Here is a 14842-nt window from a genome sequence, read left to right on the forward strand (position 1 = left end):
TTTGAAATGAACCGTAGGATGAATTGCAGTCTAATTCGTAAGACCTAATAATAATTATATCATCAATCCAAAGCAATATCATTGAATGAAATGCAAGGGTACCTCAAATAGACGCGGCATCACATAAAAATAATGAAATCAGTTTGAATCAGTCATCTATCTGACACAAGCACACCTGGTTCAGACAGCGGACTTGCGCACAGAGAAGCATAGCTTGTGTACACGTACTTGTACGCATAAAATGTATTGTAAGAAATTCAAAACACTGACTGATAGCTAGACACATCTGCCATGAGACGCATGCAGTTTCAAGAGAGTCCGCTCTTGGTCGTCGTCGGTAGACTCGAGCCAGTCTCTCCCGCCTTCGTCAAACAATCCGGGGAATGACGAAGGCGGGGAGAGACTGGCTCGAGTCTACGTCGTCGGTGTCATTGGACGCAGTCTCAATGAACGCTACACGCACGCGCCGACACATGCGCACGTGCACGTGACCGCACGCGTATACGCGTTCTGAGCGTCTTGACCAAAACCTCGGGTTCTACACGCGACCGGCTTGTGTACATACGCAGCAAGAGATCTTCGATTTGCGGTTTTTGTTCGAGATCGGCTTATATCTAGACACGACGATACGGTAATCAATTATTGTAAAAGTAAATATGCGCCCAGCTATGCAATTAGTAGTAATTACGAAAGTGTACAAGAAACTAGGGCAAACAATCGCTGTGTTTATGACAAACTGGTACAAATATAGAAGACGTACCGTACCACTAACGTACGGTACCGTGGTGTCTGTGTTTGTGTGATCGTACGGGTACTAGACCCGCACGGTGTAATGCATCGGTGCCAAGTGGGCCAGACTTCAATTGCACGTGATTGACGCCCGGAAGCACGTGGAGTTTTGACAGATCTATGACTTGGAGGTACTATGCCAAAGATAGCAAGAGGGAAGCGGTCTGGCTACGCGAGACTAGTGAAAAGCGACGGTAACGTTGATACATGTCTAGCAAAACAGTGCGTTTGAAAATTTGACTACCACGTAGCTGACTGTCTTGCTTCTACTATTGCGCATAGATAGATATCAGAGGAGGCCAGGCGTCTTGATTGCTCCGTCGGTAGTATTACGTATTGGTATCAGAGAGGCGTTTTAGCCGGGGGCACGACATACTAGTACATTGATGTGCATCATTTTACTAATAAGTTTGCTGAGTTAGCCTGTCTTCTTTATTTCAATGTCGGTGTCGATACGTTTGGGCACAATGAGGGGCCATGGAGCCTCCAAAACTTTGGGGCGTCATGGAATTTTTGAGACTAGAAGTCCTTTTTGTCGCTTAAGTTTTGGAATTGATGCATGAGAAGCTGAGCAGTGGTGGGTGGAACTAGTATGTATGTAAATGCGAGGAAGGCATCATGGGCAAGCAGTCTGATCATGCACTCCCAGATATGGCCGATTGTACGTAGTCGGCCTAGATTATAGATTTTTATGTCGACTGGTTGTCTGGCCTGCCAACCGTTGAAGGCTGACGACGCTGCTGTGATTAGTCGAACAGGCTCTAGTTTTGATCCAGGTGTAGTTGCTGCAGGGATCACGTGCTCAAACCCCAAGTATATCCTGGTACCTCCTATACTGGACCCGCCCCCGACTTGATCTGTACAAATGTCGGAAAATGAGAGTACAGTACATACATCTCTGTCAGTTCTACGGTTTTCTGCAGTTTCAATTGGATACCGCAGTACCTCCCATTTTGGCTAGAAAACTGCAGGAGTAGTGACTAGGGTGCGAATTAAGTATGAGAATTTATTTATTCACATGTTGTCTGTTTGCGTTTACACTGTGCTTCGTTCTTCTGGAAAGAGCAAACTGATGAAGAATATGGGAGCTCGTTAATCAGCAGAGGCCGTTACTTTACCGAACGTTTCTGGCGTGATCAGTTGACGACTACAACTTCTCTAGGTTGGCAAATTTAAAGACGAATATAGTCTGTCTGGTTGGTGTTGTGTGATCCTACTCTGCCGTATTAATTCTATGCTTCTGCCGTGACAAAGTGTCGCACGCCCTTGGCACTTTACTGGTTAGCCTCGTACCCAGGCTCTCTTTCGCGCCCTGAGAAGAGGGCCTGGTCCGGTACACGTTGTTTTCGCATGCGTGCTTAAATTACCCCGAAATCGGCGTAATGTATCTAAGCACACATGTGGAACCGACGTTGTGTAGAATCTCAAGCCAATAGTGTCGCGCGCAACTGTTGAAGACAGTTGATCGATCTAGACCCAAGGTCAAGTGATCCAACTAGACGATTCTAGACCTTGCTTTTGTAGCAGTGTCGAGTTTGTCGTCCCTCTAGCTAGCTAGTCGTACTGCAGTCAGGCTTTTTTAGAGTGTTTGCTTAGCGAGAAGGACTGCAGCAAAAGTTGCAGCATATTTTGGGAATTTCTATCTGTACGCGTACGACAGACGGTCTTCCACGCAAGTCTTGCTCCGTGCATTCGAGCTGTAGCAGAAAATTGAGGTTGCAGGCACATGACAGCCAGGACTAGGTCGAAAAAAGCCTAGGCGGACAAAGAACATCGCCTGAACACGGAAGCTGTTCGCTGTCGTTGTGCGCGACACTATCAGCTCGAGATTCTAAACAACGTCGGTTCTGCATGCGTGCATGCATAGTAAATTTACTCAGCCGATTTTGCGGTAATTTATGTGCGCATGCGAAGACAACGTGTCCTCTTCTCCGGGCGCGCAAGAGGGCTTGGGTACGAGGCTTGTTAGCCTCGATCTCCCAGACTCGTGTAGCGCTGATACGCACGGGTCTGGAAGGTCGAGGCTAGGTGCCATTTTGTACAATCTTGCATTTTTCAACCAAATCACAAAGGAAGAACTGCTATTTGTGGACGCTGAAATTTAAAGACACAATTGAATGACGGAGTTTTCGAGTCAGCAGTATTAATTTCATTTACAGAGGTACATTTCAATAGGTACATCATCTCACAAATTATTTATTTAAGTAATTGTTATTGCTTCTACGTACTTGTATTTACAAACAACGGATTGCGACATGTAAGGCATATAAAGGCAGTCAGAAACTGTTGGTCTCCTAGCTAGACCATGCAGTCTCCTATCGCATTTTTCATTTCCAGAATTCCTCAGCTCCAGCACAAGATAAATTGTTGGACGATGTTGGCCGCTCGGTTGGGCACGCACTGCAAGAACTTGCGCGAAGTACTCCCGTTTCCTGGCGTGCAGTTCTTTGTTGAATTCTTGAGCATTCGACCGACTGGAGTCGACGTAACTGCGTCACGTGAGCAGTGGTAGCGGTTGCTGCTCACACCCTCGCTAGTGGTTCTCGCATCCTTTAGAGTTTGAGTGTAGAAACCGTTCTTGTCTGCAAGTACCGGCGGATTGCTTGTTTTGTAACTGTTCTGTCGACGTCGTCTGCTGTGGTTAACAAACGTCGCGAATTCTTTCTCCCACTGTTGTTCAGGAGAAATTTTGCAAGAACCGTAGCCGATGGAGAGAGAGGCAGGAAGACAGCTGCAGCTGCTCCATCTGGCAACGTCATGTGGCGGGTAGACGGTATCACTTGACTGTGCTAGATCAGGTAGGGACAGTGAACACAACACATTGCCTGTACACAAATCCATTCGATTTCCTGGCAGGGTGCCGTACTTAGCAGTGTCCTGAGAGAATTTGACCTCGAAGGATTTCGTGACAGCTTTATGTAGAAACACAGCAGCCGTACCTTACGTCATCACTATCTCTATGTCCAGGGTACAGTGCCACGGATCGATTGCCTATCATCGCTATTATGGTATGGAACAAGGTATGATCGCTAATAAGGTATGAAGTAGTGGTATGACCCATGCTTCTGCCTGTGACTTCCGTACTTTGATATCCCCGCTCGCTTCCTAATCAATCGTAAAACACGACGCAGTCTAAAAGGTGTATATGCATGCACTAGGGCGACCAACGGACAACTGCAAGAGCGTGCACCACAATTGACGTACAACTAAAAATTCTCCAGAAGCGAGGCCGCGCAGACTTCTAGATAATAATCTAATGAATTTGATGAGACAACGAGAATGCCGTTTCGTACCGGTTTGTGGCTGAATGACTGCAGTCAGTCAGTCAAATCAGTCAGTCAGTCAACTCAGTCTGTCAGTCAAATCAGCCAGTCAGTCAAATCAGTCAGTCAGTCAGTCAGTCAGCTAGGTGTCGTCTATGGTGGCCATGCACGTCGTGATGTCTTCCTCTACCCGTATTGTCTACTCCTCTGCATCAACATTGTCATCATGGATTGTACGCAACTTTACCTCGCGTCAGCGCTAGGCGTCGTCTAGGGTGGCCGTGCACGTCGTGATGTCCATCCACGTTATCAAGAAGACAGACAGACACTGTTCAGTTTTTTGTTCTTTAGTTATCATTGTAAGACCCTGCTAGGGTCACCTGTAGTGTATCGTGCATTACTTAGTTTGATTTAGCCTGTAATGGTAAACTCTTGAACTGTCATGGATAATATTTTTGTATGTAGAGGTTTGTGTGTAACAAAGGATGTCAGTCAGTCAGTCAGCCACCTAGCCAGTCAGTCATTCATGATCAGTGATACTTCGCATCGCTTGCGCCGTATTTTAGTGTTGAGGCTCTAGCAAACGAAAGGTCGAACGAAGATTGGTGGTCATTTCTTGCAATAGTTTGCAAAGCGTGCTGGCTGACGTACGTAACAGCAAGCGGAAACAAACAAGTCTATTTCGTGAATCGTTATGCATGAGGTTTGCCCAATTATGGCCAATTATCCGTACTGAGTAACGCCATGGAGACTTCCGCTGCGTGCTCCCGTGTTTACCAGACGTTTAAGAAAACTTCCTTGAGTGAGTGTCTTCACAGAGGTCACAATCTCAAACCGTTAACCCTTATACTTGAAGAGTGAACGTCGATGAGACCGGAGAATTGGGAGTTGAGGAAAATCTTTTGTTACAGGGTGAGTGCACGCATATCATAGCGCGATAGTACAACCATTTGAAAGCCAATACCTGACACAGTCATGACTGCGGGTACACTGTACGACACCGCGTGCACAGTACATAATATAGCGACGAGGTGAGACTCATTGTTACCGATACACATTGAACTAGTAAAGACATTGTATTGCGTAGACTACAAACCTCTCTGTCCGATATGTATACAATAAATCCGCCTACTCATGTACACGACGCTACGTTTCTACACGTAGCTATAAATCTGTAATACACCCGCATTTACAAGTGTTCATACAGCTACACTTAGCTATATAACGTATCAGTTTACGTATAACATACCGCAAAGTTGTTGTCCGCTACTCAGCTCCACCCGAGCGCCAACTGACGAACGAGCTCGGCAGATCTTCCCTCTCTCGCGATGTCGAGTCCCGGGAAGTCGGCCGTTGAGCCAAACGACCGTGGATACCTCCGCAGCAGCTTTCTTCGCGGTGCAGTAAGATCAGGGGCCGAGACGCTGCGCGCACGTGGCAAAAGACAGCTGGCGGCATTCGCATGCGGTATCCTCGTGAAGAGTCGCGCGTCGGAAAGTGACTCAGCACGGACAGCCAAGTGAGTGACCCGATCCAACGCAACAGGACTGGGCAGCAACGAGGTCCTCGATTTTTCATTGTTCGACGAACGTCTTTCCTCGAGGTATTGCACGAAGTTCTGCTCCCAGTTGAAAAACTGTCGCTCGCTGGTAGAGCCTTCCGAAGATTTTCGCTTGATAATGCGCAATTTCTCTTTGACCTCGGTGCTGAGCTCTTTGATGTCCGGTATGCTATTCCGGCGAGTGCGATTCCTCGACGACCTCCGCTCGGTAGTCGATTTCTGAGGACCATAGCTGCGATCGGTAGATGAAAGCATTGGTACTGTATCGTCAACAAGTTGCTACTGTTGTCTGTCTCTTTGGCGGAACGCGAATGGCTTGCGGCGAGGAGCCTTACGCTTATTATAGAACAAGACTAATCAATTGATTTCGCGGTCACGACTATCGGATCGTATTTACGACGTAATGTAAGTCGAAAGATGTAAACGCGAGCTTTCATAGCTCATCTCTAACCGGTTTCGCTCGCTTCCGTCGCTCACAAAGCGTCTAGAAACGACAACGCGACGGACATTACACTAGACATGACATCACGACAGTACCACAGCATCCACCATCGAGACTCGAGTGTTGAACCGTCTAGCCTTACTAACCGACACCTTGCCACAGTGACGTCATTCAAACAGCGACTTCGCTTCTTATTATTCGGATACATATTTATGAAAATCCGTCTGTGTGTACAGACAGACTCTAGAGACCAATCTACCTCTTTCTCTGTTTTTTCCATATGTACGTCACTCTGCCGTCACTGCCTCTGATCTTCGATCTCTTTCCTTTTGCCTGTGTGTAAGACAAGAGAGCTCTGTCAGCAGCATGATCTATGGGTATGAGGTATACATGTAGTAGCTATGACGTTGATCTGCATAATTTTATTCGGAGTTAAGTCGGTAGCTGATAATATGTTGCATTGGGTGGCATGCTGTTTGATTGTGAAAATGATGTCTAGATGGCACATATAAATAAAGGGACACGCGTCACAGTTCATCACATGTTTGCATACCGATTAATTAGGACTGAATACTTAGACAAAACTTTATCCCGATTACCATTGCAATTGACAATTGAGAGGACACTATACCACTACTAATTCATTCCCTCATATACTCTCCACTCTATCAAACATACAAACGTATTGAATCCAACCTGTTTGTGGTTTAGTGATACTTTGATTATTTTAATTAGATAATTAGGTTTTGAGATATTGGGGTCAGCTTACCTTAAGATGCTTTTGGATATTTTGCTCTTCTAGTAGTCGAGTTAGTTTCTTTTCTCTTTCAATTCTTTGATTCAGTTCCTCGTATTGAGCAGCTCTGGCCGTATCAGCTCTCTGTTCGAAATATTAATCACCAGCATTATCTTACACGGAGATCACATGCAGGCAGAGTGTCAGCACAAAACCTTGATCATCCGCTCATCCTTTGCTTTAGTCAACAACCCCGACTGCAATGTTTGTAGTCGAGGACGATTGTATGCTCTCTTTACTAGTTCGGGTGCAGTTTCAAAGTGTCTCGCAGCATCGAAATCATTCACTGCAATATATTGCAACTACATTTACATTACACCTTCTTATCTGCAAACTCCAGTTGGTCTCCACCTTCTTGCCTCGATTCAACAAAAATTGTGTGTTTATTCGGAGGCGATTCCTCGCGATCGGTCAACAAGTGAAGCCCACTCTGAAGACGATCTATTTTCTAGCAAGAAAAACAGGGCTACAATACGACAGCAACAGCACTAAAATATCCACCCCAGACGCACACAATCTACAAGCAATCTACCCCCTTGTTATTAACACAATATCCATAGCATGGAGCAACGTATCAGGATACCAAGAGCTGTAATGTTGGCACAGCTAGTACAAGTCATTATCTGGCCCATTCAGATTGCAGACGCCGAAAATAAATAGTCAAACCTCAAACGCTAACCTTTGCTTCCTGCATTCTTCGAAGTGCTGTGTAACCGAAATCTTGAGTTTGCAATACCTTGAGCTCCTCCTCCGTGAAATGATCAGAAACAGGCTGGTAGTGCTTTCCACCCTGAATAAAAAAATCGCTAAGTGATGACTAGCTAATATTATATATTATTATTATATTATGAATTATATAAATTATAATTTATTTATAAATTTACCTTCAGTCTGGTGGAGGTCATTTTGTAATAGAATTCATCAGGATTTCTGTTTCTTGCCTGCGTACAGTGACACGTGATCATTGAAAGATACAAGAGGCGAGAGTTTTTCCAACCTTTTCGCGGAGAACCTTGAGTTGAGTTTCTTTGCGGTGATAGTCACTGAAAAATTATTCATTTCAAATTCAAATCGTCAGAAATTTCAGACCTGCTGAACTTGGGCTACCGAGCTCGAGCTACGTAGTCTTTGTGCTTCTCTAGGAGACCAAGTTTTCGACGATGGTGAGGCTGAGAACACGGGTAGCATATATCACGTGACCAGCACGCATACAGCCAGTTTCGTTCGCAAACGTATATTTAAGAATTTAGATGACGATTGTACCTGGTGTCTTTCCTTATGACTACGTCTCTGCGACTTCGCAGCATTCTTGAAAGCAGAATTCGACATGACGTACTGGGCAATATCACGTGACCAAACGCCTCGGAGTTCTGCATTTACTCGCAACTGATACTACTAATTGTTGTATTTATTTAATTGAATGTTATATAAATCAGCAGTGCTTTTTCATGTACTATAATCTACTAATTATCCCCTTCTCCTGCAACTGCTGATCCCAACATGAACCCAAGTCATCAAGTTCGGCCTTGCTTCTGCATCAGCAGCTCTCTCAAGTTATCCTCATCCTCTTTGACACTCTTATTTAGATACTCCTTGTGTGCCTCTAACGACTTGATTTTCTCATCTTTCTCTTCAGCTTTCGCTAGTAGTGATTCCCGGACTCGCTGAAGAGGTTCCAGTAAGTAGAATGCGCCAAAAGACTCATACGTACGTGTGACTTCTGGCAGTGTAGATAGCTCTCGTTCTGTCAACAGAGCATGCTGTTTGGCTCGTCTACAAGTTTCAATTTCGTTCTCCGTCTGTTGGACGCGTTGAGCGGTATCAACAGCTTTTATTTGAAGTTCTGCAAATGCCTAGTGAAAACAGTCCATGCAATACAGATTCTTCAAACAGGAATATGTTTCCCTTACTTTCTTCAATTCGTCATCCATTTTGACGCAAGCGCATTTGTCCAAGGGCGCGGACTACAAATCCTCGACTACAGTGTTAGTCTAGACGAGATATGGGTTGTCGTGTCTGTTGTACTGTACCCGATTACAGAACAAGAGCCGCTGAGTTTATCATTTATCAGGCAACGTGCGAATCCAGTGTTTTGCTGTTTGTGGAATTTTAATCCGGGAATTAGAAGGTGGGGATACGTGTAATTAAGTTGCGAAAGTAGAGCACGAGTGTTCACAGTGTATTTGCATCATGGCGACTCGATGGGGTATATGTGCAGCTGGACTCATCGCTCACGACTTTGTCACTGCCGTACGCACGCTGCCTTCTGCAGAACATACAATTGCAGCTGTAGCCGCTCGCTCTAGTGATCGCGCTCGAGACTTTGCATCTAGGCACTCCATATCGAAAGCCTACGGTAGCTACGAAGATCTAGCGAAGGATCCAGGTTAGAAAATGTAATTGATTTGCTGTAATAATACTTATACAGTTTTCTTATGTTTTTGTAATGAGATATCGACGTTGTGTATGTTGGTACGGTTCACACTACACATGTTGATGTGGCAAGTTTGATGATGAAATGGGGCAAGTCCATCTTGTGTGAGAAACCGCTTGCAGTGAACTTGAAAGAAGCTCGTCAACTTACTAGTCTTGCAAGAGAAAAGAATGTATTTCTCATGGAGGTTTGTTACCATTTAGTTAGCACTATGTATGTGTTTAACTAAATGGGAGGGTCTCGCGCTCTTTCGCCCAATAACTTTTCTTTCAGTCAGTGTCCTGCAGTGGCGTAGCCAGCTAGGGTTCGAGGACTAATGGAGAGAGCTAGGAATGGCATCCAAGTTAGGGGGGAGCTTCTCGTTTTTTCCACTTGTAGCTCGTTTTCACAATGACCCATTATATAATATTGCTGATTGGGGCATGACCCCACTGGTTCCTACGCCTATGTAGTGGGCACAAGTATAATGGTGCCGTTTTTTATATAGTTGCAAAATCTGTTGTGAACCAAACATTTTGGCTTTATTACTTATGCAATTAATTAATTAATGAAGAGGTCAACCTGCTATTTGTCATTGGAAGCTTTCTCTAACATATAACTTTCCTATTATTTCTACCTCTGCAAAAGAGTCACATGCAACTGCATCATCTAGATCTATTCCTTCTGACAAGTCTAATGCAATGGTTAAATTTGCTAGGATCATAAATAATGTTTCTGCTCTGCCTGAAACTCTCATTGTTATGAGTGTCCAGTAATTTATTTAATCTTTTATGCACAATTAGCTTTGACTAGATCTATGCTAACTGCAGAAGCCTCAGTCATTATGTTTTAATGATTTTTTGGCTGCCTTTGTAGGTATAAATACAGTAGTTATTGTGTAAAAATTTCTTGTAGATAGTCTGAAACTATTACATTTTAAGTTACAAGAAATAAAAGCTCACAAGATGTTTCACTTTATAAAGCTAACAATGAAAGTCAATGCTGAAATTTGGGGAGCGCGTGCCCCTAATAAGTCCCCTCGTAGCTATGTATGCCACTGTGTCTTGGGCACAGAAAGGTGATCTGTAGTGTTATTTGATTTTCTTGTTTGTTTTTTTGGGAACAGCTACTAGAAGATTTTCACTGAACGAGACATACACCTGTATCAGTGATCTGATTCTGTTTTTTATGAACCAGTGGAAACTAAGTTTGTGATAACGTACCCGATTTGTGAGTGGTTGTAACCACAATAGCTTTAGTTGAATTACAGACAGTAGTGCTTTTCTTCCGCAGAAACTCAAATGCAGATGGCACATTGAAATTCAGTTATAATACACATTATGAATGCAATTGGTTGTATTGGTTGTATCAACCAAAGTCTATTAATTTACACTAATGGCTGTTGATATGCAGAATTTATTCTTGCATGTGGGTTGTATTTACAGAATTTACCTCATTTTTGACGAATCCTGACCTTTCTGCTATGAAATGATACCAAGATCACTACAAAGCAAAGCGAACAAGTATATAGAAGTTATGATAATTTGCGATTTTAGAAAGTCCAAACAGAGGTTAGGTAGTAGGATTGCACCAATAATCAGATTGGCTATCGGTTACAGGCGATAAATTGTGCATATGCAGTTAGTCTGTAGTGCAGTGGCTACGTGTGATTGTGTGTATGGAAACTGAAAAGTAAATGAAGTCTCCCATACAGTGTGTGAAATAACGGCCGGACATCGGACATTTACCGACCGAATGAAGCATTTGTCTGGTCATTCGTGATTTCGCCGGACATTTTGTTCGGTGGCGTAGCGGCAGGTGTGGAATTCCGTATCAGCAACCCACATTCTCGCACATCCCAGTGTCATGTCGAAAAACGTAGTTTCCGCAGTTTGCGCACAAAACAAACGCAAACAGCCACACGTCGCAAGAGGAGTGCTATACGATTACAAGTGTATACGCGACATTTTTATTCACTGCAATCATTCATGGCCAGCATCACCTATGATACCATCAAATGCATTTTTAGATTCTTCCTGCTATAATCTCTACCTATAAATGCGACCTGTCTCTCCTCCACTTCCGTGTTGTATTGGCTCTATGACAAATGTGTGAGTCAACTGCGGCGCTATGAAGTGGAAAGGAGACGAACCTGGCATGTGTTGTTCCCCGGGCGAAGCCGGGCATTGGAGCTTGTACTGTATAAAGCTGAACGTGTATCTTGTCAAATCCCAGATGTTGACGCTCAAGTACACTCGTTGGGGCTCCGAGGTGCTCAACAAAAATGCAGCGGACAGCCACGGGCCGTACACCACGAACGCGGCAGGATAGGAAACTGAGAGATACTTGCGTGTAATGTTTTCTGTAGGGGCTATAACTAGGAACCTGAAGATGATTAGGTTGATAGGAAAGCACGAAGTCCTTGAACTAAAAACTGCCACTAGCGTAGCATAGTGCATGTTCTTGGAACGATTGCAGTTTCCACGTCTAGAGGTATGGCGCATATGAGGACGAAGACGACGCTCCAAAACTCACTGGGTAGGACACGCCAACGGTAGTCAAAAGGACGAGAGGCCGGCTGCGTGAGACCTAAAAGAGTGGAGAGGGGGCGGTGGCATCCTCGAGCTAGGTGCGGTGGCAAGTGTCCTTTATCAACCTGCTTGTGCAATGTATTCCAAGAGATTTGGTTTGGCAACACAAATACATGGACACGTGTACCAACCTTGAATTACTGTGGCAACCCATGATAATTGTCATGAATTGATCCACTACAGTAACCTTCAACTATAGATCTGAATGGAGTTGCCTCCACCCAGACCACTTTGTTCCTTGTGCTTGTATATCCAGTGTGATGGACTCAGATGTTGGAAAAAGATGTGGGATCAGTGTGTGTACACATTCACTTGAGCGTGTCATTGCTACACTTCTCGAGGAGGTGTTGCAAGATCTTTACTCCCAAGAAGGTGTCCATTAGACCCAGCAATAATGTATATAACCCTTGTGGTTGAAACTCTTGGTCTTTGGTTGTCTCACAGCCTCGACATTTCGAAATCAATGGCATGGAGATCAGCACTGCATAACCACCTGACCGTTAGCCAAGCCACCTCACATCTCCATCAACAGTTGTCCATCAAACTTTGGCTTTATAATTCTGAGATTGTTTTAGAGAGACTAGCATTGGACAATAGGGAAGATATTTTTGGGTTAATTTGGGATAGTTGTGTTGTGTTGGGGTTGGAAAACTATAGTAGCATAGAGAAAATGTATTGATAAAAGAATATATATATATGAATTGTAAGTGATCTGTAGTATTTGCCAGGATTAGAATGTCCGACCAGACGTTTCTAATGTCCTGCAAAGTTTAAATTGACAGGGCATGATGTCCGGTGGTCAGTCAAAGACTATTTTGCACACTGTCACATGGGATCATTTGATCAAGGTGGCTGGGAAACTAATTTGCTGGTTGTAATCCTTGCAAGATGTTGATATCACTTGGTGGCCAGACCACAAACACCTTCAACACAACGAATTGGGGAGGGGGAATCTTCGTAGTGGACATCTTTGTAGTGTACACGACCTCAGGATCAAAACGTTTTGTATGAGAAAAGTCATGAAGGAGGAGAAGATCAAGACTAGAAACTAAAAGCAGACTAAGACATCTGTGTGTTACATGTACTGTAACTCATCAGCAATTGCTGCTAGAGGTGTAGAAGTGGGACATACATGTAAATGATGCATGCACGCACACAATACGTGTACTGCTTTGTTACTGGAATGATAGTGCTTAACTCAGTCTTGGGCAATATGCTCTATTTCTGGACGCTTTTACTGCTGCCCCAATAGACATCGATCATTATCTATTTGAACCAGTTATAGATTTTCACCAAAGTAGCTGTTACAGCTGGTGGATTGTTCCGGACAATTAATGCAATAACAAGGAAAAACAGACGTGGACCAGAGAGAACAAACAGAAACTGTTTTGTTTATTTTGGGTGCAAATAATTTGAGATATATAGCTATTTAAGTATGTTTAATAAAATTGGATCAAATATCTTTATTATTGCTTATGTATTGCAGACATATTTGTTATCGGCATATTGGCCAAATACCTGTACTGGAGCAACGCTGTATGTACTAGTAGGTAGGCAGAGAGGCTTTAAGGCAAGAGACTGTGCACGAATAATGTATGACATGTACTATCTGTTGTGGTCCATTGACTGTTGGTGATATTTTCTCTGATTACCATGATAATTTGACATGGAATATACATTTAGGGAAGGCAACTATTAGAATAAAACAAATGGAAATGGTTCAAGAGTACATATGAACATTGAAGCAAAGCATACTGTGTTTCATGAGTGCAATAAATAGTCTGTACTCAGTACTTGTATATTGGGAATTCTGGTGTAGAACTGGTGGTTATTGAATGTTCTATCTTTAGGCGTTGTGGAGTCGTTTCTTTCCTGCTTGGATTGAACTTGAAAATCAGATTAAAAGTGGTGCAATTGGCGATATCAAGCTCGTGACAGCAAACTTTGGTATCAAATTGGGTGATAACCCTTCAGATAGATACACTAAGAAAGAACTGGCAGGAGGCGCTTTACTTGATCTTGGAGTTTATCCTCTCTCGTTTGCATCATTTGTCTTGTCTGGCTTGAAACCAGACAAGGTGGTAGCTGCAGCTAATTTAATGGAAACCGGAGTAGATAAGCAAGTTGGAATGACACTAGTTTATCCAAGTAGCAAGATAGCCAACTTGTGTGTATCTTTCGAAGCTGAATCACCAAGAGATGCATATGTCATTGGCACCAAAGGTAGACTACTTGTAACCATGTGTTTCTTACGGAGGCAGGCAGTGTAGTATGAGTATTATGACTATGATAATGTTGCATTGAATTGTGTAGGAATTATCAAGGTTCCCTATCCATTCTGGTGTCCGACCAAACTAGAAACACCCTCTGGAGTTTTGGAGTATCCATTACCCAAGTCTGATACTCCTTTCAATTATCAAAACAGTGCTGGTCTGTCTTATGAAGCAGCTGAGGTGAGGAGATGTCTTCAAGCCGGCAAGAAAGAGAGTGATCGTATGCCACTCTCTCAATCAGAAATGGTGATGGGATTGATGGATGAGATTCGGCGACAGGTGGGAGTTGAATACCCTCAGGATATGTAAGGACAGATCCGACTTGCTGTGAACTGCTTCAATTAGCTCTTGTGTACGTAGTTTGCAATTGGAGCTACAATAAAGTCATGTGCTTTTGTGATAATGGTAGGCGGAGTTTACTTCATATTAGTTGTTGACTAGTGAATTCATCCACAATTCATCGTTAATTTTAGTTGATGCTTGATGTGTTGATTGCATTATTCTTCTCTTGCATTTCTAATAAATACTAAAAATTTAGGTTAGTCACGAGGAAGATACATTCTTGCCAATTGACTCATTTGAAAAGGTTCTAATTATCTAGCATAAGTACATGTCTTGCTTATATATATATACACGGTTTGGTGTGATGTTGAGAAGATGCTGCTGACATGTTAGCAGAGTTGTTGTTATAATAATAGTAAAGATAATAGTAGT

General features: G+C 43.4%; 4 protein-coding genes across 4 annotated transcripts; 1 reads left to right on the top strand and 3 right to left on the bottom strand.

The window, feature by feature from the left end:
• Positions 1-5115: 5115 nt before the first annotated feature.
• Positions 5116-6199, bottom strand: LOC134186561 (uncharacterized). Its single transcript, XM_062654549.1, has one exon. It carries the CDS (start codon positions 5866-5868, stop codon positions 5323-5325), a length of 546 nt encoding a protein of 181 aa, XP_062510533.1. The 5' UTR covers positions 5869-6199; the 3' UTR covers positions 5116-5322.
• A 23-nt stretch (positions 6200-6222) lies between these two features.
• On the bottom strand, positions 6223-8210 carry LOC134186560 (probable U3 small nucleolar RNA-associated protein 11). Its single transcript, XM_062654548.1, has 9 exons — positions 8115-8210; positions 7959-8020; positions 7849-7894; positions 7736-7792; positions 7531-7641; positions 7203-7299; positions 7007-7137; positions 6825-6935; positions 6223-6388 (listed from the first exon to the last, which is right to left on the bottom strand). Exons 1-9 carry the CDS (start codon positions 8178-8180, stop codon positions 6311-6313), a joined length of 759 nt encoding a protein of 252 aa, XP_062510532.1. The 5' UTR covers positions 8181-8210; the 3' UTR covers positions 6223-6310.
• A 26-nt stretch (positions 8211-8236) lies between these two features.
• Positions 8237-8904, bottom strand: LOC134186563 (prefoldin subunit 1-like). Its single transcript, XM_062654552.1, has 2 exons — positions 8762-8904; positions 8237-8704 (listed from the first exon to the last, which is right to left on the bottom strand). The coding sequence occupies exons 1-2, from the start codon at positions 8780-8782 to the stop codon at positions 8366-8368; spliced, it is 360 nt and encodes a 119-aa protein (XP_062510536.1). The 5' UTR covers positions 8783-8904; the 3' UTR covers positions 8237-8365.
• An 89-nt stretch (positions 8905-8993) lies between these two features.
• LOC134186562 (trans-1,2-dihydrobenzene-1,2-diol dehydrogenase-like) lies at positions 8994-14612 on the top strand. The gene is made up of 4 exons (XM_062654550.1): positions 8994-9237; positions 9303-9472; positions 13706-14078; positions 14169-14612. The coding sequence occupies exons 1-4, from the start codon at positions 9042-9044 to the stop codon at positions 14435-14437; spliced, it is 1008 nt and encodes a 335-aa protein (XP_062510534.1). The 5' UTR covers positions 8994-9041; the 3' UTR covers positions 14438-14612.
• Positions 14613-14842: the final 230 nt, after the last annotated feature.

Source organism: Corticium candelabrum, chromosome 11 (assembly GCF_963422355.1).
Source record: "Corticium candelabrum chromosome 11, ooCorCand1.1, whole genome shotgun sequence".
Lineage (NCBI taxonomy): Eukaryota > Metazoa > Porifera > Homoscleromorpha > Homosclerophorida > Plakinidae > Corticium > Corticium candelabrum.

What these genes read in the sequence shown, in the direction of transcription:
- LOC134186561 (XM_062654549.1), bottom strand. Translation starts at nt 5,868, where the DNA reads ATGCTTTCATCTACCGATCGCAGCTATGGTCCTCAGAAATCGACTACC.
- LOC134186560 (XM_062654548.1), bottom strand. Translation starts at nt 8,180, where the DNA reads ATGTCGAATTCTGCTTTCAAGAATGCTGCGAAGTCGCAGAGACGTAGT. An exon ending in TGTTGAATCGAGGCAAGAAG is followed by an intron (nt 7,138 to 7,202) that starts GTGGAGACCAAC and finishes AATATATTGCAG; the next exon opens with TGAATGATTTCGATGCTGCG. An exon ending in ATATCCAAAAGCATCTTAAG is followed by an intron (nt 6,389 to 6,824) that starts GTAAGCTGACCC and finishes TCTTACACACAG; the next exon opens with GCAAAAGGAAAGAGATCGAA.
- LOC134186563 (XM_062654552.1), bottom strand. Translation starts at nt 8,782, where the DNA reads ATGGATGACGAATTGAAGAAA. An exon ending in TGGATGACGAATTGAAGAAA is followed by an intron (nt 8,705 to 8,761) that starts GTAAGGGAAACA and finishes TGTTTTCACTAG; the next exon opens with GCATTTGCAGAACTTCAAAT.
- LOC134186562 (XM_062654550.1), top strand. Translation starts at nt 9,042, where the DNA reads ATGGCGACTCGATGGGGTATATGTGCAGCTGGACTCATCGCTCACGAC. An exon ending in AGATCTAGCGAAGGATCCAG is followed by an intron (nt 9,238 to 9,302) that starts GTTAGAAAATGT and finishes TTTTGTAATGAG; the next exon opens with ATATCGACGTTGTGTATGTT. An exon ending in AGAATGTATTTCTCATGGAG is followed by an intron (nt 9,473 to 13,705) that starts GTTTGTTACCAT and finishes TTCTATCTTTAG; the next exon opens with GCGTTGTGGAGTCGTTTCTT.